This window comes from Schistocerca americana, chromosome 3, assembly GCF_021461395.2.
Source record: "Schistocerca americana isolate TAMUIC-IGC-003095 chromosome 3, iqSchAmer2.1, whole genome shotgun sequence".
NCBI lineage: Eukaryota > Metazoa > Arthropoda > Insecta > Orthoptera > Acrididae > Schistocerca > Schistocerca americana.
This window is the reverse complement of record NC_060121.1, coordinates 305,675,776-305,698,277: the sequence shown is the minus strand read 5'-3', so window position 1 is coordinate 305,698,277 and position 22,502 is coordinate 305,675,776. Positions and strand designations below refer to the sequence as shown.

The following is a 22,502-nucleotide window of genomic DNA, read 5'->3' as shown; positions in this document are numbered from 1 at the left end:
TTAAACTTTTTCTTGGTAGGGGAGTGGGTGTGGCGCCACTCCATTGATTGCCGTTTTGTTTCAGGTTCGAAGTGATGAACCCATGTTTCATCGTCTGTAACAATCTTTGACAAGAAATTGTCACCCTCAGCCACATTACGAGCAAGCAATTCTGCACAGATGGTTCTCCTTTGCTCTTTATGGTGTTCGGTTAGACAACGAGGGACCCAGCGGGAACAAACCTTTGAATATCCCAACTGGTGAACAATTGTGACAGCACTACCAACAGAGATGTCAAGTTGAGCACTGAGTTGTTTGATGGTGATCCGTCGATCATCTCGAACGAGTGTGTTCGGACACTCCGCCATTGCAGGAGTCACAGCTGTGCACGGCCGGCCCGCACGCGGGAGATCAGACAGTCTTGCTTGACCTTGCAGCGATGATGACACAGGCTTTGCCCAACGACTCACCGTGCTTTTGTCCACTGCCAGATCACCGTAGACATTCTGCAAGCGTCTATGAATATCTGAGATGCCCTGGTTTTCCGCCAAAAGAAACTCGATCACTGCCCGTTGTTTGCAACGCACATCCGTTACAGACGCCATTTTAACAGCTCCGTACAGTGCTGCCACCTGTCGGAAGTCAATGAAACTATACGAGACGAAGCGGGAATGTTTGAAAATATTCCACAAGAAATTCCCGGTTTTTTCAACCAAAATTGGCCGAGAAAAAAAATGTGTTGCATTACTTATTGAACTGCCCTCGTAATACTACACTTTATGTTACTTTCCCTTTATTTACTTTGTTAATGATAGTATAAACTGACTGTACACCAAATAAAGTGTTCCATGGATATTTGAGTGGAGTTCCCTTCCTATACTCATACATAGAGACAAAGATCTAGTTACAAAAATTTTTGACATGTAACTAAAATAGCATTACTTAAATCAAAGACTTAAGTCCATAATTCTGGACTGAGTATGTGTAACATAACTTTTTCACGTTTTGAACCAACCATTATCAAAGCTCCTGATACAGTTTGAAACAGTCGTGTGCGTCTTGCAAACACAATAACACTTTGCAGATACAACAACATATGTGTGGTGAACATTCTGTAAAATGACAGCCGTTTCTGGTGACACGTTTGGGGAATTGTGAGAGATGTAAACCATACATTTCTCATAGAATATCTAATGATTGAGGAACTATGGTCTTCCATCTGTGTAGTCTTTTGGTGCTGGAGGTTCACAGCTTGAATCAGCCTTGGATGACAAATCGTTTTGGACAGTATGGCAGAGAGATTCTTCATATATTCCTCTCAACTTTAGACAGACTAAAATTTCTTGGTTGGGGGCTTTTAGGGGTTCTGGTCACATCTTTACTCTATCTATGAAGCAAAGATTGCAAAATTGATGAAATTCATAATCACTTGTAGAGTCCATTTCCTTCTTCTTGCTGTTATTCTATACAGACTAATCAGCCTATCCAAGAAGTCAACACTGCCCATACTTGTGATGTATGCTTTTATGATATGAGTACCTTTTACTTCTTTGTAATTTTTTTTTTTTTTTTTTTTTTTTTTTTTTTTTTTTTTTTTTTTTTGGTACCAGCACTGGCACTTGCCAACATGATTGACTCCTTCCCTCCTTCCTTGCTGGATGTCATTGCCCCGATTATCAAACCATCATTTCTGTCCAACAGATACACTGAACTCCGTTCTATTTTCAGAATCTCTTTGTTGCACATGTCTTTTGATAGTTGAAGAATTTTACTTTTATGGAATACCCTGACACTCAGTTTCACTGTGTAGCATATTCAACAGAAGTTCAGACATAAAGTATCTATCCACATATATTGTTATACATGGAGTTTCTGAAAGTTTTAAAACCGCTCTTCGACACACTTTAAAATTTTTATAATGGTCGTCACCTAAAGTCAGATCACCTTCTCCTTGATGAATAAGGAGATTCAGTTGTTGTTCTTCAGGGGCAGCTAAGACAAAATTCTTTAAACCACAGGGGTATTTTTTGTTTTGATAACCTGCCACACTGATATATAGCTCCAGAAAGAAATCATCTGCTCACCCACTCCAACTTTTGGACGTCTTTGATTTAATCTACATCCATTCAGATCAAACTGATAAATGGGTTTTCGGAACTTGTTCCTTTCTTTGTTGGTTTGTGCAAACTTCATTGTCATAAATAAGTTTGAGGTGCTTCCTTATGAAGAAATACCTGCCATGGCAGATATTTTCTGCAGTAGCCCTTAACTCTAGTTTTATTGCCTCAATACATCCTAATCCTGGGATATTTGAGAAATGACACCATTATTGTTGCAGAATAATCTTTTCCGTTTCTACAAGTACACACTTTAGAGGTTTACGAGTTTCTTTTAAATATCTTCAGTTACTACAGTCAGTCAGTGTAACAAAGATATATTCAAGGAGATATTTATTCGCATATTGTTGAGGTTTGAAATACGTGTGAATTATCACTGGTTGCTTGTATTCAAGTGCGGCTGGGAGTGGAGCAAAGTTTAAAGTTTTCTTCCAGAATGTCCTTATATTGGTAGAATGGTTTAGAAGCTGTGGAATTACCATACTTTTCTTGTCCATCTTCCTCTCCTTCCCTGCTATCTATATTTTCATTCCTGAGAGCGGTATCAGTGACCTCAAAATCTCCACCTGTATCATCGTTGTCATCAGAGACTCCTATCTCACTATCATCTTCATTTAAAACTTCACTAACAAAAGCCTCAAATTATTTCTAATTTTAAAGGAAAGAAGAACACTAAATTTTCAGAAATTTTAAAAATTTCGCAAAATTTTAACTGCTTGCTTACATTTTAGAATTGTTCTAAGCTTTATGATGAAAACCTGTTACAAAGTAGAATGAAAATGCAAGAAACCTCGGCCAATACGTTTCTAATCCAAGAAAAATAAACATGACTTTTTATAGTGCTGAGTCCAATTGTCCCCTCCATGGGACATCCAAAATTTGCAGCATGGTATGTATATGCAAAACTTATTTTTATGTTATTTTACTGTAATGTTTTTAGTTTGAATATTAAACACTGTAACTGCATTGAAATTATCGTCTTAATTAGTGAACTATGACTGATAAAAACTACTTACATGCTTGAGCACCGACAAAATGCCTTCCTCTTCTGTCAGCCATTTTGGCACTGCCGTAGAGCAAACAGAAGGCAATCTGCGTGGCTTGTTTCAGTTCCAGCATGTTCTGCCACCTTCCGTTTACGCGTTGAAATGGCTAACACTCTGAACAATGCTTGAATTTTGTCACCACAATTTTTTTAATAGTATATGTTCTTTGTCTCCTACAGGGGACACAGAGACTTAGAGGTTAAACTATTGCCAAAGGCATAGTACTCAATAGATTCCAATAACGATGCATTTAAGGCATCGTCCTAGAGGGTGATTTTTGACAAGATCCATCAGCTGACATCATGGGTGACTTTAATTCCACTAGTCTATAGCTGACACAAATTCCAGTGAGGTATTAATTTAATCTGCGATATAGTTTAATCAGTCCTGACACGAAGCTGCGCAGCAGAAGACTGAAATGTAATTGAATGATTAAACGAAAATTTTGACGAATGATCTGCTCTACTCTCCTTCCCCACCATCACCCAATAGCTTACCATACTTATTGCTAATCCATCGAGAGTAAAATTAATTGCAGTTATTTTATTTGAAAATTTGTTTTCCTGTAGCAGGAATATTTTATCCAAAGGCGGAAGTTCAGCAGTACCGGTAACAAGAGTTTAAGTATTACTCACTGAATCCACGTGAAAAACCTTGCTCATGCCCTGCGTAAATACACAGCTTCATCAACATTATTATTATTATTTCTAGCTAAAAGATTAATCTTTTATTGTATGCTGCATAAAAAGAGCTCATACGAAGTTAATCATTTTACGTAATGCGGTTGACGCGAAGGATATTTTTTGCGTGTTGTCGTCATGATTCCTTTATGAGAATTTGTTTCTCGTAACAGGAGGTAACTAATAATAAGTTTTTGTCGTACCATAACAGCAATATCGTGAATTTATCGACTTACGTTTTGAAATGTTTAGTCAAATTCTTACCATTGTTATAGGAAATTATTTCATAAGGAGAAATAATCCCCATTCTGTTAGTGCTTCAGCTGTCACAATTACAACTTTACGCTCATCTGAAAGTCAGAATTTATGATAGTTGCGAATGGTAAAGATGAAACATGAATACCATTTTCGAACAATAAAATAAGCGTAAATACCATGTCAGTTTGCCGTGTGGGGATGATGTTCCACAGAAAGCGTTGTGTTTTAATTCTTTTATGTCTATTATAATTAACTAACATATAGGCTTTGGTTATTTTCATTGACGTTGAAGTTTGGGCGTCAGCGCTTTCGTTGTTAAGTGAAATTATTATAATTTCACCACAACAATTCGCTATTCATTGACACTGGGCGTTTGGCGTCCAATGATACGTCGGTCTTATGACGTCATGAAGCTAAACAGTTTCTGTGAATGCTGGGTGATCTGTTGAGTAACAGTGTTAGGCAAGATGGCGGCCGGTGTGCGGTCGTGTGCTTGCTGTCTGCAGTTTAAATTTAGTCCTGAAGAAATAGAACAGCGACACAAGAGCCAAGAAATTGACAGACTTATTGAAAAAGACAAGCAGACGTTCCGACGGCAAGTGAAGCTGCTGCTGTTAGGTGCTGGTGAAAGTGGGAAGTCAACTTTTCTTAAACAAATGCGGATCATCCATGGGGTAAAGTTCGAACCTGAACTTATTAAAGAATATCAACAAGTGATATATCTTAACATTGTGAAAGGTATGAAAGTTTTAGTTGATGCGAGAGACAAATTACAAATTCCATGGGAAAGGCCAGAAAACAGTGAAAGTGGAAAACACGTCTTGAGTTTCGAAAACAGCATGATTCTAGATGCTAGATTGTTTTTACAGTACGCATCGTCCCTAAGTAACTTGTGGAAGGACGCTGGAATAAGGCATGCCTACGATAGAAGAAGCGAATTCCAGCTTGTAAGTGTATCGTATTCTAATTATTATTACCTTTTTTATTTGCTAACTGCATGTTTTAATCGTCCCAGTAGTGAGAGCTTGTTAACCCAGGAGATTTTTCCATTGTTTACATTATAATAAAGTCATGGCATTTGGTGATTGTGAAGTGGAGGTATTGACTGGTAGGAGCTAATGTCAGCGTAATGTTTGTGCAGTTGTGTGACAAGTACTTTGTTCCCGTAGACACAAATATTAAAGTGTACTTACCATTTTTCTCATGTCTTTACCTGGATTACTAGCTTAGGCCTATCAGTAAATTCAATTTTATGTCCACTTTGATAATGTATGGGGAAGAAAATCTAGCTTGTTAAAGTTCATTTAACATTTTTTTCCCATTGTACTGCCCATAAGTGGGTGTGGCATTGGTATTTGTACTCACTTTTCCTTACTCCTTTTAGAAAAAGAACTTAATGTCTTTGAATAGAAATGATTCTGTGTGCAGTTCAGTTATGGTACTGAGAATGATCAATCTATTATTTAATTTTTTATTGTATAGCAATGGTTATGTGTATCATCATCAAAGTAATTCATACCCGTGCTGACTAGAGAAGCGGGCGGGACTTGATAATTTTGATAATTAAGAGACTTTACATTGTAATGTAACTGTCATTGAGAAGGCTTGTTGTAAACCTTCCATTGCCTTGTATGTAATTTGGACAGTAATTCATGACCAACAAATTGCCAACTATCCCTAGATGCAAAATTGGTCTTTCTATTAATAGAGGCATTGCTTGAATTCGGTGTAATCTGTACTTTAGTCTTTCTCACCCTCTTTGTTTTCAACAAACATGTAGTATGAATTAAAATGAGTGACATATGACTCACTGATTTCCTGTGTAAAAATTGTAACCATGTACATGCTAATTATACTTCAATGGTCATTACCATTAGTGGCAGAAAACTAGAGAAATATGTGAACGGATACAGCTTGTGGAACCTATTTGTGACTAATGTTTTTGGATTTGCATATTCTGTACAAAATAAGCCTACAGTTGGATGGGAGGATAGTCACTATAAGAGGTTTATTGTGTACGACTGGTTAGTTAACATAGCACGTGATAGAGCCTCCGAATAGTACGTTGTTGAAGGTGATACTGTAAGGCATCAGTTGTACATGTATCTTTGTGACAAGGTCGATTCAAGAATGGTATCCAATCCTTTTTTATGAGTGTCTGAGAAGATTGCTATTTTTACATGCTCCATGGAATGACAAAATGACTCTCCTATACGTTGGTCCTGTTGCATTTCTAACTTTCATTCAGTAATAAATTTTTACTCTCAGATAGTAGCAGTGCTTGCCGAATATATAATTTCGTCTGGCATATAGCGTGGAAGACTCTCAATTCTTGTGTTCATCTAAGTGTGTTCTGTGCAAATAACCTGTGCCCTTCAGTTGTTCTTCATAAAATTGCCTCATTTTCTTGAACATCATGTTCTCTATTACTTTATTGTTGATATCTGTATTAGGCATAGGCTATATTATATCAAGACAGTGTAAGTAGAACCGTGACAGCCCGCACCACTGTTGCCAGCTTTTAACTGCAGAGTGTTAATGGCTGTATGCGAAAACAGCAGCCGTATACAGAGTTCTTACAACACTGAGGTGTTGCCATAGAGATGTTTACAAAATTGTGTTATGTTTTTGGTTGTGGTAGGCCCTTGAAGCTGCCACGCCCAGCCCGCCAATGGAACTATAGGTCTATTCCATGGTAACATGACTGAGATTGTTGCTATAGCAGTCTTATGCTTAAGGTGTTAGCTTTATGAAAGACTAAGTTCCATTGAGAATGGAATAAGAATAAGGATTATCTGAAAAATGTTGTTTTCTGAGAAAAGTAGCTATCAATCTTAGGATGGCAGAAGAAAATTTGTTTGCTGGGGAATCCTTCATGAACTACATGACAAACAGTTTCACCACACTGCTGTTCATGCCCGTTTGGAGAATATGTGGATGATACGAACTAAATAGACAAGCTCTGAAGTACACAACCCAAAAACATTGGGCTACTGTAAATTATTTTGCTGTTGGTGGGCAACCAAAACCTCCTATTTGATATTCTATCTGTGAGATAGTAGGCCTATGTAGATGTTAATTTTAGAAATTTTTCTGGCATAGATAAGTTAAAATATGTTTTAAAACCCCCTGATTATTTATCGTGCCCTCCGGAAGTAATTTTCTCATTTTGGTCCTCATAAAAGAAGTGCAAACTTTCACAAGAATTCCATGTCTATAATAGAGGAGAAGAATGGGCATTCAGCATTGTATAACACGTGCTACCTGCAGCACCTTGGTGAGGGCATATCCTTGTGCTGACACTATTGTGTAGCTGAGCGTTTATTTCTTCCATTGCACTTGGAGTAAATGAACCCTTAGAAACTCTAGCAGATTTTTTTCTCCACGGGAGAAATCAAATACCAACACCTATCAGAACAACACACATTGTCAGCACATACTATGTATTCAGATTTATTGTTGAATATTTCCTGCCACAGACAGTATACTTCTTATAATGAATAAGAAATATTTGCAGTATGAACCATTATTTTGCGTATATTGAATGCTGGGGCACTCGTGCTGAATCTTTTGACTGACTCCAAAGTTGCAGGTATTATACAAATTATGGAACTGCCAAAAAGTAAAAATTCGGTTAAGTAACATATATCATTCTTTCCTGTGCCCCTTTCAACCAGTAAGCTGAGAGGAGGCTCTTGTAATAGATTTCTTGTTTTGTATACACTATTTTTGGGTCAGTATTTAATGCACTAAAAGCCTTTAGGATTTCTGGGTGAAGCCAAATGTGAGGAGTAATTATTTAAGGAAATGGCCAATTAATAAATTATAGCATTTGGGTTGTCACGTGTTTAGTAACTGCTTGCTGGAATTATCTCAGAAGATTGATGTGGAGAATTTAATGGATAAAGTAGTAAAATAGACCAACATACACACAGTCTGGCAGCCAAAGACAGTGGTTCTCTCTCTCTCTCTCTCTCTCTCTCTCTCTCTCTCTCTCTCTCTCTCTCTCTCATGTTTAGTAGTCTTTCTGTTGTGCCTGTCTGTGGCTCACCATCTCTGCAATATGGTGAGTAGCAATCTCTGACCTTTTCATAATATTGTTGTCTAACCATAACCTAGTAATTCGTGACATACTCGAGAATAATTTTTTTAAAAAAAGGTGAAATATTTACAACAACAGCGAAGAAGAGAATGGTTCCTATTTCGGCTCTAGAGATTCATTGCCTCACCTTCTCATTGATTATGTGGTAGTATCATCCCAAACTGATGTGTTGCCAACCTGTGAGCAGTAGAAAAGCTGAAATGGCTGCTGGCTCTGTACTAGACTTGAGACATCCTATTCGTCTCACGTAAGTGATATATTGAGTTACATATGCAAAACCAGAAAAGAAGAGAATCAAAGCACATTAGATGTGGTCCTGTAGAAGGATGTTGGAAGTTAGGCAGATTGATATGATAAGAAATGTGGGGCTTATCCACAGAATCGGCGGGCAAGAAATTGAGGAGAAGAGGAGGCATGTGTTAGAACATCAGGGAATAACTTCCATTGTGCTAGAGGGGGCTGTAGAGGGGAAACACAGTAGAGGTCGATAGAGATTGTAATATATTCAACTAATAATTGAAAACATTGGATGGAAAGGCTAATGTGAGAGCTTGGCAAATGAGGAGAAGTCGCAGTAGCCCACTTGGCAAAAGACTGATGACCTAAAAAAAAGGAAGAATTCAATATCATAAGAGATATTTCCAGACAATACCATTGTCACTCTTTCACAAGAAATGAAGTAAGACAGCCATTAATTGTTACTGACCCATCCCATTGCTTACCTCTCTCTGATTTACAGGAAACAGTAACATATCTCCCTCAAAAATAAAGATGTTCGGTCTTTATTTGAATTTGAAAAGCTTTTCTGTACATAATGTGTTTTTTAAATCAAATTATACAAAATTTTGGCAGCTGGTGTTTCCTGTGAATTGTCACAATCTTTTGATTGTTCAGTTTACAGTACCCTGCTACTCAAATATCATGGTATAAAATATCTGACTGGTAGCTGGTTTCCATCCCATCTAACTAAAAGCATGCAGAGTGTCGCATTAAGAAATTCAGGGGGTGTACACAGTGAAATAAAATCTTCAGAATCGGGAATAACAAGTAAAAAGTGTGCTACAGACATTTTGTCGCAGTCATTCTTGTTGTATGTAAATGAGCTACCATCAAGTATCTAAGAACAGAAATAGTTTTATTTTTTGATTGTGCAAGTATTATAATGGAACATAATGAAGAGACTTTAATACTTGAAAGTGAATAAATTTTGTTGGAAATTAATAGCTGACTCAATGGACTGTCACTGAATGACAAGGAATTCTGTACTGCGCAAGCCAAAAACTAATTGGGAATAATCCGCAAGCATAAATAAATAAGTAGGGGACTTATAACCACAGCAGTTGAGTCCCATAGTGCTCAGAGCCATAAATAAATAAGTAAATGAAAAACAGTAGTCGAAATTTATGCCTGAAGTGTTGATGTCGTTAAGAACCTGGAGTAGAAGTCACATGTTCCAGATCCTCTTAAACATCAAAGCTGTGCAACTTTTGCATTACAGATAATATCAGTTTTTGGAGATGGAAATGTCAAAAAATTAACTAAAATCTACTTTTCATTCGCTGTTGGCTTCTGGCGTAATATTCTGGTGTAACTTGCCGTTGAGGAACACAGCATTTCTTTCACAGAAGTATAGAATGAGAACAGTGTTCAGTATAACTCTGTGTAGATTTTAGAGAAGTGTTCCCAAGTTTAAATTTATGTTGTAACATGTTGGTGAGCCAGACTGGTTGGTATGTTGGTGAGCCAGACTGGTTGGTATGGATCCGAAACACTTAAACAGTACTCAAGAATGGGTCACATTAGTATCTTACATGCTGTCTCCTTTACAGATGAACCACACTTTCCTAAAATTTTCCTGGTGAACCAAAGTCAACCATTCGTTTTTCCTACTACAGTCCTTACTTGCTCATTCCATTTCACATTGCTTTGCAACATTACTCGTAGATATTTGATCGATGTGACGGTGCCAAGCCGTACACTACAAATACTGTATTTGAACATTATGGGTTGGTTTCTTCTACTTATCTGCATTAGCTTACATTTTTCTACATTTAGAGGTGGCTGCCATTCATCACACCAACTAGAAATTTTATCAGTTGTCCTGTATCCTTGTACAGTCACTCAACAATGACATCTTCCCATACACAACAGCATCATTGGCAAACAGTTGGACTGCTGCTTTTCCTTTCTGCCAGGTCATTTATGTATATAGAAAATAACAACGGTCCTATATCACTCTTCCCTGGGGTACTCCTGATGATACCCCTGCCTCTGATGAACGCTAACCCACCAGACTCCCAAGTTGTTATTCCCCCATGGGGCTCACCACTCTTTGGTATGTGCTTGGCTACAATGGGGCCCCCAGCCTTTGCAGCACTACTTTCCTCCCCGTGCTGCGTGTGAATCCTCCTGCTATATTTTTCCTCCCTCGCTTGGGGACCGAGTCATATGCCTCCTTCGGCAAACTGAAGTTCTTGGTAAAACTGTGTATGGATTTGTCCTGTCACCTATCGTTCTTTCCCTGCCCGTCCTCTTCTTACTCTTCCTCTGCTTTGGCATTTTAAGTCTCTGAAGCCTCTTTTTCCCACTGTGCTTTCCTGCAGGCTGGCCTATACATTTGACATGCAAAAGGTGACTGGGTAAAGCGTAATTTCCAACCCCAGGTCAACAAGTAGGGTTTGTATGTACCCTCTGGTAAAGCCAAGCCCAGGGAGGGTTGATTGCTTGAGGTGGTACCTTCCTCTATGCCGATTGGTCCTTCTGTCTGGAATCTGGGAGGTGTGATCTGAGTTGTGGTGAATCACCTAAGGCGGGTGAGCCTCCCTAAGGAGGGCCGCCAGCAGGAAGGAGCGTACCATTGTAGACGCTGGCAAGCATGGGGATTTTTCTGCAAAGAGTTCCTCATCTCAGAAACATAAATGGGTTGAGATGAAAGAATTGATGTCTCTCATGGCTGCACCCTGTAATTTGGGGTGTCATGCACAGAAGATGGTCACAATTTCATGGTGGTTTCCATTTGTTAATTCAGAAGACTGTAGAGGCCCTTGCCGGTCCTGTGAAGTTCTATTCTTGGTTGCATAATGGGACCTTGCTTCTGGAGACAGGTAGAGCTTCTTCACGCACAGAAACTGGTTAATGCAACGCTTCTCCACAGCTATCCTATTAGAGGTAGACTGTGCTCTGAATTTCTCCCCTGGTGTCATATACACTCAGCTGCTTGATAGCCTAACCGAGGCTTAAATAACAGCCTATCTTGCTGTCAAGGTAGTGGTTGAACTCACCATGTCATGAAAAGAGTTGATAAAGAATTAGTGCCAACCCGCACCCTATTCCACGCATTTGACCATAAGTGGTACTTCAGTCAAAAATTACAGCTGGCTATGAAGCAGTTAATGTCAGACCATGTATCCTGAACCCCACAAGTTGCTATAAATGTCAGCGCTACAACTACACCTGTGAGTCTTATGAAAATGCAGCATTTTTGTTTCTGTGACTGTCCAACCTGCCTCAAAGAGAGGCATTCAGAAGATCCAGGTGAAGTTTCAAAGGTTCCTACTCACATTGCTCGGAAAATTTTGACTACCACAATCTTTGTACACTACACTCTTGCAATTACAGTACAGTTCTTGCTACACCTCGACCTAGGGTGGACATGGCTATGCAGATGTGTGACTTTATCTGCATTGGTTGTGGAATTGTCCAGCTCAGTAGCCACACCCTCATCTTCAGCTGCTCCAGGTGCACACTGTACCAATAAACCTTTGCCTGAATTAGTGAAATTACATGCCTCACAAACAGAAGTTAGGAAATCCAAAGAGGAGTACTCCCGCAATGACTTTCTGCGTACATCTAGCCAGCTAACGTCTGGGTCTGCGCCTGACAGATGCCAAGGCTCTAAGAAGTTGAACAAAGGTAGACAATCTTCCCCTTCTCCACCTCAGCATTCTTCTTCAGCTGTGTCACAACCCAATACCCTCACCTGGCCAATCTCGGTTTTGCGTGGGTACTTTGCCAACAGCCAGTTCGTTGGCCAACCGAAGGCAAGTACCGACATCTCTGCGGAACTGATGGACCAGGATCCTCCAACCTCTGAACCTGGTCGTTCTGCGTGTTCGAATTATGGCACTTGGAAGCCACTGCCGTGATTGTCCCCTTTTTTGGCCCATCTCCTGTCTATCATCGGATATGGTTATTCTCCAATAGAACATTCGTGGCATCAGATCCAATAGGATTGAATTACAGCTCCTCTTGTGATCATACTGCCGTACTGTCCAGTTGTTTTGTCTCCAGGAAACAAAATTACGTCCTCACAATCGCTTTCATCTCCTACGCTTCACTTCAGTCAGTTTTGGTCACACCCCAAGGTGAGGACTCTGTCTCATGAGAGAGTCATGTTGCTCATTGAGGATGATGTCTATAGTCACACCATTTCCTTCCACACCCAGCTTCAAACTGTTGCTCTCCCTCTTTCCCTTCTCAGTATCACCTTCTCTCTTTGCAACATCTACTCACCCTCATCTTCCTCTGTCTCCAGGGCAGACTTTTTGCAACTTATTGCACAACTTCCTCCTCCTTTGTTGCTGCTCAGCGACTTAAATGCCAACCATCCCTTTGGAGCTCTCCACACCCGTCTGAGAGGCTCTCTCTTAGTGGATATCTTCATCCAACTCAATGAACATGGGTACCCACATTTCTCTCTGACTCCATACTCTTTTTCCCACTTGGACCTTCGATCTGTACTGCTCAACTTGCTTGTCATCTCTAATGGTCTGTTCTCTTTGACACACACTCAAGCGACCAATTCCCCTGTGTCATTCATTTGCTATCGCCTATCCCATCTGTGTTTTCAACCAACTGGCAATTCTCCGAAGCTTACTGGCAGCTCTATTCCTCACAAGCCATGTTTGATCAACATTCCTGCATTGATGACGAGGTAGAATACCTTACAAACGCTATCCCTACTGCTGCAGAATCTTCCATACCTCGTTCCTCTTCCTCACAGGTGGACTGAGATACGTCACAACACAATATGCATACGGAGATGAGCTGTCCGTGTTTATAAACGCCATCCCAAAATGGTAAACTGTATCCCTTGTACACAGTCTTGTGCACAGTGTCAACACATTTTCAGGGATGGCAAAAACCTAGTTGGCTTCCTTTCCAAAGCCCTTTTAACAGTTTTACACCCTCTTCTGCTGTTTGGGGTAATCTCCATTGGCGTTTAGGAACAGTGGTTCATTCCCTGCTTCCTAGTTTGACCAAAGCAGTGTTATTGTAGACCATCTTGATACCTCTAATACTTTGGTTTGATATTTTGCAAACATTTCAAAAATGTCTACTACCAAATGATATGGGCAGCGGTGCCAAGTATGATATCTTTTCCTCCCAGAATCATGAATTTTACAATACTGCTTTTTCCATGAGGGAGCTTCAGCATCCACTTTCTTTGTCCCAGCCATCTGCATCAGGACCGGACGACATTCACATTCTGATGTTGCAACATCTATCTCCTGAGGGCCTATGCTTTCTGCTCCATAGTTGTAACAACATTTTGGCAGGTGGCATACTTCCCAGTTACTGGCAGGAGGCCATTGTCATACCCATAGCTACACCCGTATTCTGTCACCAGTAGCAGTAGCATATGCAGGGTGATAGAATATATGATTAATGGTGGGCTGGTGTGATAGCTTGAGTCTTGGAATCTCCCCCCTAAAGCCCAATGTGGATTCCACAGGCACCACTCTGCAGTTGATCACCACCTTGTCAACTCGTATTACGAACATTGTTTTTGTGAAAGTGCCAAACTGTGGCCATGTTTTTTGATTTGGAGAAGGTGTATGGCACCCGCTGGAGGATGGGTACCCTCCGTGTTATGTACGAGTGGGGCTTCCAGGGTTGCCTCCCCCTTTTTGTCTGGGAATTTTTAAAAGACTGGGTTTTTAAGGTACATGTGGGCAGCTCTGTCGGACACTTTTATGGTGCCTCAGGGTTCTGTGCTCAGCATCATCTCATTTGCCATAGCCATTAACTCTGTTATGGATTGTCTCCCAACAGGTATCTCAGGCTCTCTTTTCGTTGATGACTTTGCGATCTATTGCAGCTCTCATTTAAACTGTCTGCTTGAGCAGTGCCTGGGATCATGTTTATTCATGGAGCTTTTCTGCTGACAAGGCTGTTTGTATGAACTTATGGTGGTGGTGGGAATTTCTTCCCCCATCCTTACATCTCGGCCCATTCCTTCTTTTGTTCGTTGACACATCGAAATTTTTGGGACTCGCATTTGATAGCAACCTCTGGTAGTCTTCCCACGTTTCTTACCTGGCAGCTCGTTGTACTCGCTCCCTCAGTGTTTTATGCGGTGCCATGTGGGGAGTGGATCGACCATCCTCCTCCATTTAAACCAGTCCCTCATCTATTTGAAATTGGATTATGGATTTTTAGCCACTGGTGCCTCCTATACTAGGCCTATAGTCTGTGTCATGCAGGAAGGCAGCCCAAATTTCAGCTGTTCTGTGCATTCCCCTCCTCTAGCCACTGGCAGCCAATAATATTCATTCTCTTTCTGAGCAGCTAGCAGTCAGTTCAGTGACTGAGTTGTTCTAATCAGAATCGACAGCAGACCAACACCGACAGCGATAGTTCAGGTATACATGCCGACGTCGCAAGCTGAAGATGAACAGATAGAGAAAGTGTACAAGGATATTGAAAGGGTAATGCAGTATGTAAAGGGGGACAAAAATCTAATAGTCATGGGCGACTGGAATGCAGTTGTAGGGGAAGGAGTAGAAGAAAAGGTTACAGGAGAATATGGGCTTGGGACAAGGAATGAAAGAGGGGAAAGACTAATTGAGTTCTGTAACAAGTTTCAGCTAGTAATAGCGAATACCATGTTCAAGAATCACAAGAGGAGGAGGTATGCTTGGAAAAGGCCGGGAGATACAGGAAGATTTCAATTAGATTACATCATGGTCAGACAGAGATTCCGAAATCAGATACTGGATTGTAAGGCGTACCCAGGAGCAGATATAGACTCAGAGAAGAGTAGGCTGAAGTTCAAGACATTAGTCAGGAAGAATCGATACACAAAGAAGTGGGATACGGAAGTACTAAGGAATGACGAGATACATTTGAAGTTCTCTAACGCTATAGATACAGCAATAAGGAATAGCTCAGTAGGCAGTACAGTTGAAGAGGAATGGACATCTCTAAAAAGGGCCATCACAGAAGTTGGGAAGGAAAACGTAGGTACAAAGAAGGTAGCTGCGAAGAAACCATGGGTAACAGAAGAAATACTTCAGTTGATCGATGAAAGGAGGAAGTACAAACATGTTCCGGGAAAATCAGGAATACAGAAATACAAGTTGCTGAGGAATGAAATAAATAGGAAGTGCAGGGAAGCTAAGACGAAATGGCTGCAGGAAAAATGTGAAGACATTGAAAAAGAAATGATTGTCGGAAGGACAGACTCAGCATACAGGAAAGTCAAAACAACCTTTGGTGACATTAAAAGCAACGGTGGTAACATTAAGAGTGCAACGGGAAATCCACTGTTAAATGCGGAGGTGAGAGCAGATAGGTGGAAAGAATACATTGAAAGCCTCTACGAGGGTGAAGATTTGTCTGGTGTGATAGAAGAAGAAACAGGAGTCGATTTAGAAGAGATAGGGGATCCAGTATTAGAATCGGAATTTAAAAGAGCTTTGGAGGACTTACGGTCAAATAAGGCAGAAGGGATAGATAACGTTCCATCAAAATTTCTAAAATCATTGGGGGAAGAGGCAACAAAACGACTATTCACGTTGGTGTGTAGAATATATGAGTCTGGCGATATACCATCTGACTTTCGGAAAAGCATCATCCACACAATTCCGAAGACGGCAAGAGCTGACAAGTGCGAGATTTATCGCACAATCAGCTTAACAGCTCATGCATCGAAGCTGCTTACAAGAATAATATACAGAAGAATGGAAAAGAAAATTGAGAATGCGCTAGGTGAAGACCAGTTTGGCTTTAGGAAAAATAAAGGGACGAGAGAGGCAATTCTGACGTTACAGCTAATAATGGAAGCAAGGCTAAAGAAAAATCAGACACTTTCATAGGATTTGTCGAACTGGAAAAAGCGTTCGACAATATAAAATGGTGCAAGCTGTTTGAAATTCTGAAAAAAGTAGGGATAAGCTATAGGGAGAGATGGGTCATATACAATATGTACAACAACCAAGAGGGAATAATAAGAGTGGATGATCAAGAACGAAGTGCTCGTGTTAAGAAGGGTGTAAGACAAGGCTGTAGCCTTTCGCCCCTACTCTTCAATCTGTACATCAAGGAAGCAATGATGGAAATAAAAGAAAGGTTCAGGAGTGGAATTAAAATACAAGGTGAAAGGATATCAATGATATGATTCGCTGATGACATTGCTATCCTGAGTGAAAGTGAAGAAGAATTAAATGATCTGTTGAACGGAATGAACATTCTAATGAGTACACAGTATGGTTTGAGAGTAAATTGGAGAAAGACGAAGGTAATCAGAAGTAGTAGAAATGAGAACAGCGAGAAACTTAACATCAGGATTGATGGTCACAAAGTCAATGAAGTTAAGGAATTCTGCTACCTAGGCAGTAAAATAACCAATGACGGACGGAGCAAGGAGGACATCAAAAGCAGACTCGTTGTGGCAAAAAAGGCATTTCTGGCCAAGAGAAGTCTACTAATATCAAATACCGGCCTTAATTTGAGGAAGAAATTTCTGAGGATGTACGTCTGGAGTACAGCATTGTATGGTAGTGAAACATGGACTGTGGGAAAACCGGAACAGAAGAGAATCGAAGCATTTGAGATGTGGTGCTATAGACGAATGTTGAAAATTAGATGGACTGATAAGGTAAGGAATGAGGAGGTTCTACGCAGAATCGGAGAGGAAAGGAATATGTGGAAAACACTGATAAGGAGAAGGGACAGAATGGTAGGACATCTGCTAAGACATGAGGGAATGACTTCCACGGTACTAGAGGGAGCTGTAGAGGGCAAAAACTGTATAGGAAGACAGAGATTGGAATACGTCAAGCAAATAATTGAGGACGTAGGTTGCAAGTGCTACTCTGAGATGAAGAGGTTAGCACAGGAAAGAAATTCGTGGCGGGCCGCATCAAACCAGTCTGTCATCATTGTAGCCCCATGGAATTAATTTGGGTGAAGGGTTAATTAAGGCTATGTGGGAGATAAAAACAGAACATTAAAGATAATGTACACTGAATCGCTTAGTGCATTAGGCAATAGACAACATCCCACCTGTAGCATGGGTACAGTCTGTGCGACATGCTGAAAAGCTTCAGAAAGAAGAATTTGACTGGGAAGTGATGATGGAGATAAGCCTTGAACCTATCATCGTAAATTTACGATCAGGTTGTTCAGAAACACTCAAATAGAAGTGGTGGTGGTATTATGATGTAGACTTTGGAACAAATTAATAATATTTCTTAGTTTTAAGGACTACTTGTTTACAAAATGTGTTTGTCAACATATCAGTTGCATACATAATTATGAGAACTTCCTAGCCTTTAGATTATGACTTTGTATCCTTTGAATTATGCAGCCTATAATGTGCAACATATCATCCAAGGAGAAGTTAAGCTTCTCCCACCATGTTATATGCTGTAATAACATGCGAGAATGCGGCTGGATAAATTCATCAAAGTCTGAGACTTCCACATGCAAACCTCTGTCATTTTCAAGGCACGAACGGAATAAGGCCCTAAAATGTTACTTGTTGAGTTATCAGAGGTTTTCGATGTTGTCAGTCAGCATTCCATGGAGTTATTTGCAGATGATGGTTAATTGTGGTTTATAAATGCAGTCTGTCACTATAATGTCAAACGAGTTACTTTACACTCATAATGCCTGTTAACAGCGAATAATATGACACCTTACTGACCACTTGTTGCGATAGTCTGTTACATTAGTCTTTTCTACCACTAATTCTTTTTTATGCACAGTGATTACACTTAACTTTAGTCGAAACACACACACGAGAGAGAGAGAGAGAGAGAGAGAGAGAGAGAGAGAGAGAGAGAGAGAGAGAGAGAGAGAGAAATTGTACTTCACGTCTTCACAAAGCTGTGTCAGCTGTTCTCATCTCCCAACGCCACAAGGAGTAAATCCATGGCGCCGGTGGATGCGACGTCTTCAAGACGTGAATTAATATTTCTCTTATGACGATTGATAGAATTTGTTTTTAATATTTACTGTTCCCCTCATAGATTTGAACGTATAATATGATGTACCGTAGGCAAATGAGCCTGACTGTTGTCCACAGCAGTGCAGTTCGGCAGTGTGGACTTTACCCGCTCTCTGCTGCTCCGCTTGCATGGTCCTCATCCTTGCATGCTTCCTTAATGCTCTGGCTCTATGTGAAGAAGAGCCATCCTAAGTGACACGGGCTATAGTCCCGTTGAGAGTCTTCATGCTGTGGCTGCTGACTTAATATTGCCATACCTGTGGGATATTCTCCTCAGTCATTATATGAGCCATCTGTCTTCTTTGCCCGGTCATCCATCCTATGCTCACATTTTTTATGATTCCCGTGACCGCCAGTATGGGCTGTGCCTGTCATCTGTGTTGCCTCCAGGAGTTCCCAGCTTTGTGCCAAGGTATGTGTTCACTTCGGACTTCATTTGCTTCCTAAGGACACTACTACTGGCCTGGTGTATCGTAACAAGTTTCTTGCACTTAGCAAGCGGCTTGGGGACACTGTCTTCGCTTACACCGACCAACCGTGGTGTCGGGTGTGCTTCTGTGCTTAATAATCCTTTTCACTATCAGTTTCTTGACCAGTGCTCGATTTTTATTGTGGAGCTCTACACCCTTTATCTGGCCACCCAGTACATCCGACGACATGGCCTTCTCAATTGTGTCACGTACTCAGATTTTCTCAGAGCCTTCGTGCACCGTACCCAGTCCACCCTTTTTTTACTGTGGATCCAAGAATGTCTCCACTCACCCACTCACTGTGCGGGGAGCCAACATGATGTTCCTGTGGGTTCCTAATCACGTCAGCTTGCCAGGGAACGAAGCTGCTGATGCTGCTGCAAAGGCTGCAGCCCTCCTCCCTCGGCATGCTAGTCATTCTGTTTCCTCGGATGATCTCCTTGTTGCTGTCTGTCGACATGTAGTATTGATTTGGAGTGCACAATGGTCTTCTCTCCAGAGGAACACACTCCGGGACATTAAACCTTTCCCAGTAGCATGACTAACTTTCTCTCAGCACTCATGTCACAAGAAAATCATTTTAGCTCAGCTGTGTATAGGACACTGTCATTTTAGTCACCACCATTTATTAAGTGATGACCTTGCCCCACTCTGTACCTACTGCTCTCAACCCTTGAGGGTGCACCACTTTCTGATGTGGTGCCCATTTTTTTTTTTAACTGTTTACGTCTATGTTTGCTGTCTACTTTGTCAGTTGTTTTAGCAGATGACACACATTCTGTAGTCGCGTCTTAATTTTTATTTTCTGCAGTGGCATGACACACTGACTCGAATATAGATACCATTGTATATTTCGTGGAGCATCATTAACTGAATAGGTAGCTGGCATTGGAATAAAAATGGGAGGCTTATGAGCATTATCAAGCTGACGTACGATCATCAGCTTTCCGAGTGTGTGTGTGTGTGTGTGTGTGTGTGTGTGTGTGTGTGTGTCATACCTGTATGACACAATATTTTGGAAAATTGACTTCGTGCCATCCGCAAGTATTCCTAATGACTGAATATCTTTTTGTGTTCTATGTTACACATGTGCACCCACCAGCTGTTGAGGTCAGGCGTTTGGCAACTGGGTGTGGCTCAGTTGACAAGGTGGAGCAGGAAGTGAAGCATCAGAGCACAAGTTATAACGATCAATCAGTAAGTCACTGCCATGTTCAGGGAAGAGCTGTAGCAGAGGCAGCATGTTTTCATGGCAGTTGGTGCGATGTGAACAAAGCTACTAATTCACAGGTGTTTTGCTTGGAGCAACTTCAGAATTCACTTAGCAGTAACTGATGGTGTTCTGGTGTAACATCAAGTGCTGGCACATCGGCCTGGAATGTTACAGCAGAGAGGGCTGTAAGATTATGTCAGCCATAGTACACTGACTAGACAACACCAAGACAGGGGCGGACAGAATATAAGCGCCGCGGCTGGAGTGGATGACGAGCCATCATTCAAACGCTATAGCAATGACTTATGAACTGTTTTGTTTTGCTTGCATTGAAATTGTATATACCAAAGGACATTGATTATTTACATGTCACCATTTGCTTGTGGCACATCTTTGTCAATACGCAAAGTTAAGTATTGTCAATTTAACTTCCTGTAAGAAATTCCATTAATATAATTTTCTAGAATTGTTGTCTAGTAATCCGAGAAAACAGCTTCCCAGGCACCCTTTAGTAGATGAGTGGGCAGGATACTACGGATGTCCTTATTTATAAGGGAGATCTCCAATTCCTTTAGGATGTAATCCCAGAATGTATTGGCATGTCAGAACACTGTGGTCCAGTCATTATTCATGCTACGTCCTGTGGAGAAGTAGTGCGCAGTAACAGAGCACCTGGCCTGTACACTAGAGGTACACAACACACGTGGGTTCTCAGAATTTTAGCAGTAAATGTCTACAGGGGGAGCCGTGAAAAGAATTTTAAAGAAATGGAATATTACAGAGTTTTTTTTACTTCATTTGCTACCAAGTCTCCATTAGCAAAGAAGCATTAAAAGTTACGAAATAATTTATAACCATCTGTTTCCTGCAGTACTGTAAACATGAAATAAATACAAAAATAGATTGAAAAATGATAATCATGGAATTGGGATACAGTTTTTTTTTATAAGATCCAAATGTCTTGAAGCTAGCCTTACTATCACATATTATCATGAATAGTTGAACATTTCATTATATTTGCACACTACATATGACACTGGAAAATTTTAAAAAGATATAATTCAGTGGATTCCCCATTTCTAAATGTAATTAAGAGGTTTGCCATTAAACATTATTAAGAGATTTTGGTTGGCTGTGCTAGCAGTATATGGATTTTAATGTTAGTACAGAATGGAATTATTTGAATTAACCTCTGGCAAATCACACTGCTTGAATTGTAGTTGCAGTTAAATGTTTAGCGTCATGACCTAGACTTTAGCATTCCGTAAAAAGCCAAATTTTAACGCCAAGTGATTTATTTAAATATTACAAAGAAAATGTGTGGTATTTAACTTATTTTGTTTAAAAAGAATAAAAAGCCAAAGCTGATCATAGGATCAATGCTACTTTGTGTCAGTTGATGAAACAAGACTTGACTTGACAGTGTGTCAAATGATAAAGTATCATTTGTGATCAGTATTGATTGGACTGGTAAAGTAATTATATAGACATTACACCCACCCAGTATACCACTTGTGTTTATGAGAGAGAGTGGATTTGAAGTGTTTCTGCAGTTTCATAGGAGCCTAAGTTATGTTTATTTCATGTGTCATTGTGGAGCTGTTCAGTCCTTCTCCTGGGCCACTGGAGATACATGCTTGCCTTTTCTTTGCCACGATGCGAGTTTGGCGGACACATCACCCTGGCTACATTTCACCCCCTCAGAAGATACCTGTTACTTATTTGATAGCAGACTGAGTGGACCTGGCACTGTTTTGGAGGGATGGGAGCAAGGAAGTGTTCCCATCCCTATCCGAGATTGAACTCGGGACCTCCAGGACCAGAGTCTAGTGCTTTAGCTGCTAGACCACCACGACATACCTCATCAAAACTGAAAATTGTTGAGCTGCGTGTATCTTTCTAGAATTTTTCACTTGACACAGATCAGCCCTATTTTATATGTGCAGTATGTACGAGGGGTGCCCGTAAAATAAGGTTCCCATTTTTTTTTCTTCTTCTCTCTTTTCTTCCCCCCCCACAGTGTAAAATGTTTATTTCATGAATGTGTACATTTTTGAAAAGTGCAGACTTTAACCTATTTTCCTACATAGTCGCCACTGAGGTCAATTCGTTTTTGCATGCGGTGTATGAACTTTTTAATGCCCGAGTCAAAAAAAAGAAGCTGCCACCAAGCCGTGCAGATAACTGAGAACCACTTCTTCCAGCTCTTCTCTGTCGTCGAAATGCGTTCCACCCAGGTGTTCCTTCATGTCAGGGAAGAGATGGTAGTCACTTGGGGGCTAAGTCCGAGCTGTAGGGTGGGTGTTTGACAATACCCCATCCAAATTTCGCGATGAGCTCGTTGTTGGCTGTAGTGGTGTGTGGTCGAGCATTATCCTGATGCAAACGCACCCTCTTGGACAA

General features: G+C 40.6%; 1 protein-coding gene across 1 annotated transcript in view; it reads left to right on the top strand.

Moving 5' to 3' along the window:
* Positions 1–4,547: 4,547 nt before the first annotated feature.
* Positions 4,548–22,502, top strand: part of LOC124606862 (guanine nucleotide-binding protein subunit alpha homolog) — a 68,565-nt gene continuing 50,610 nt past the window's right edge. The window contains exon 1 of the mRNA XM_047138949.1: positions 4,548–5,027. Coding sequence (XP_046994905.1) covers positions 4,548–5,027 — 480 coding nt within the window. The remainder of the gene's footprint in view (positions 5,028–22,502) is intronic.